The sequence below is a fragment of the Limulus polyphemus genome, unplaced genomic scaffold (assembly GCF_000517525.1).
Source record: "Limulus polyphemus unplaced genomic scaffold, Limulus_polyphemus-2.1.2 Scaffold155, whole genome shotgun sequence".
Lineage (NCBI taxonomy): Eukaryota > Metazoa > Arthropoda > Merostomata > Xiphosura > Limulidae > Limulus > Limulus polyphemus.
This window is the reverse complement of record NW_013665765.1, coordinates 793012-795988: the sequence shown is the minus strand read 5'-3', so window position 1 is coordinate 795988 and position 2977 is coordinate 793012. Positions and strand designations below refer to the sequence as shown.

The window sequence follows — 2977 nt, the reverse complement described above, 5'->3', positions numbered from 1 at the left end:
GGTATGATTATATAATATTATCAAAATAAGATTTCTCATATTTTTTACTTCCTTTGAGATTTTTCATAAAATTGTTTACAAGTTACACATACATGTATTTTGGTTTAAATCCTGAAAACTTACATTTTCTGGCACTCTTTCGTCTCTTCCAGCATGGTGTCCCCTAGTTCACCTACCACTGTGGCTTCCAATTCATAGTTGACCACCAAAGCCTTTTCTGTGGGATGAACATCAAGAGGACCAGGTCTCACTCGTCTATAAAATTAAATGAAACAGTGAATCACTCAATTTAGGGATAATTGCTACTTTCCAATCAAAATCAATTATGCTACTAACTTACCCACATAGCTGTGAGTGTTGTTACCAAGCATCAATATTTATTTGCACTTTACAAGTTAAGGTCTAATCCAGGTTTTCTTGAACAAGAATATACCTGAAATTTGTCAAAGCCTTTTGAGTTATTTATGCCTTATTAAAAAGTACCAAGCACAGTACAGCAGTATACAGTGGTATCATAATATCATTTCAGAAAAAAGATAATCTGATTTACTTCAGTAATGCTCGTAAACATATCCTCCTTTCTTCTATATTTCTTTTTAGATATCCACTATTTTTTTATACAATTAAAATTTTTTGTGAAGATTCTACTACTCATGTAAATTTCTCAGCTTTTTTGTTTTGTGAAATTCACTTGGTTTTGGCCCTGCATATACCTTTCAAGTATGAAGATTTCCTTGTTTACTATCCTTTGTTGCTCATACATGTTTGATGGTTGTAAACATTAGACTTACACATTCATATATTACATTTGTGTCTATTAGCTATCAAAGCTAAAAGCTGTTACAGCATATTAAAATACTTAAAGATCAATAATAATAAATATACACACAATTCAAAAAAGTTCAAATAAATTATGTAAAGAAAAAAATACAACACACTTCCAGTGCTGAGGTGATACAGAGTTCAAAAGTCTTACAGGGTATTTTGGTAATCAATAGTCTTGAAACATTTAGTAAAGGCAAGACAGAGTTATTAGAATGATAACTATCATTATGCATGAAAAACAAAGAGAACTACATGTATTTAAAATTTAATCAAAGAAGTAATACAATAAAGTACTCTAAACTGGACTACTTAGTCAACCATGGTAGAACTGTCATATGCAGACTTCATAATACTCATAACATGATTCCATTGTTATTATTCAGCTAATAATTATGACATCTAGACATTCAATATATTATAAAATTCAATTTCAAAACTAACTGCAAGATTCATTATCAAAGCATTTTATAAATATTCTACTTAAATTGGTAATAACCATATAAAATATTGATGTACACACAATAAGATTAACATAGCATTGTACAAGTTAAACTTTTTTTCACTGTCAATTTCAAAATAAACTCACTCACCTTTGAACATATTTCACTTCATCAGTCTGCATCTTTATTGTTCTATAGACAGACAAAGATTGGTTGTCCACTTGCAATTAATATGGTAAACTGTTGAAATTTCAACTTTAAGCAAATTTTTCCATTTCTGGGTCTTCAGATTTCTAAATAAAAAATACACAATTCCATGCTTGATAAAACACATAAGTTATTCAAATGTTACCAGGGTATGTTTAAACATTTTTATATTTGTTTTTAACATATACATCTTTAGTGCCTAAAATGCTGACCAAATAATTCTTTTTCTTCGTGTATTTTCAGATTTTCTCATTCTTTAGCTTCATGTGTATGTTACTTGTGTTACATCTAGTTACAGGTATACATCACATGAATCATGAAATTGGATTCAAGTGACTTAATTGTTTAGAATTATAACTAATTTTTTGCAGAATCTAATAATTAAGGCACACATTTCAAAGACGTAACGTTGGACAGTACTTAACTTGCGACTTATGTTAGGCAAACACTATACTATCCATTGTCTCATAAGAATAAGCTACCCATAATATAGTGTTATGACAGCGGGGGTCACGTGATGCTAGTAACATGTCATGAACTTCTAGAAGGATCCTGTCCCTTCCTGAAGTCTCGAGAGGCTACTAGATATGCGATAATCTTGTATATATAAGCCGCCAAGAAGTGACGGCAACAATATGCGTAATTGACAGTTGAGTCGAGCACGTGAGACGTTTGTTGTGAATTATAGCGTTTGTTATAGCGTGACTGTGGAAATTAAGTGTATTGCAAAGTTGTATTCAGAAAGAATAAACCAGTTTTATTTAAGAAAGGAGTTGTATTGCTTAAGTTTCTTAGGAAAGGATTTTTACAGAAAATAAATTAACGAATGGAGGCGTAACAAATTGGTGTCAGAGAGTGGGACAAAAAAAAATAATGGAAATGAGAAGCGGCAAATCAAACTACAGCTTAGCAGATTTGATGGCAGCAATACAAGAGCAGCATAAGAGACAAGAAGAACGAGAAAATAAACAAGAAGAGAGACAACAGCAGTTGCAAGAAAACCTGCAACAATGGCAGCTCGAACAGCAAAATAAACAAGAAGAGAGATTACAGCAGTTGTTGGAGGAAAAAGAAAAGAAACAAGAAGAGAGACAACAACAGTTGCAAGAAAACTTGCAACAGTGGCAGCTCGAACAGCAAAATAAACAAGAAGAGAGATTACAACAGCTATTGGAGGAGAAAGAACATAAACAAGAGGAGAGACTACAGCAGTGGCAACTCGAACAAGAAAGGAAACAAGAAGTACAAACGGAAAACATTAGTAAATTTAAAAGCGAATTGAATACATTAAAGGATGATTTATTGTCTTTTACACAAGGAGGATACATTAACCATCGACTTAATCAGCCCCAGACAATGACAAGCCCCTTCCATACCCCGCAGCTAAACCCTAATGCAGACAACTTCAGTCCTGTTAGAAGTCACATCCCAGATATGAATGTCAGCAATAAGGGTGATCTAGTACGAAGAAAGGCACCGTGGGAAGCATATGGAGCAAAATTTGA

General features: G+C 32.7%; 1 protein-coding gene across 1 annotated transcript in view; it reads right to left on the bottom strand.

Moving 5' to 3' along the window:
• LOC106476392 (kinesin-associated protein 3-like) overlaps positions 1-2977 on the bottom strand; it is a 57100-nt gene that overhangs the window by 42188 nt on the left and 11935 nt on the right. Inside the window, exons 2-3 of the mRNA XM_022381311.1 lie at positions 1416-1558; positions 124-255 (exon numbers count right to left, since the gene is read on the bottom strand). Coding sequence (XP_022237019.1) covers positions 124-255; positions 1416-1447 — 164 coding nt within the window. The 5' untranslated portion in view covers positions 1448-1558. The remainder of the gene's footprint in view (positions 1-123; positions 256-1415; positions 1559-2977) is intronic.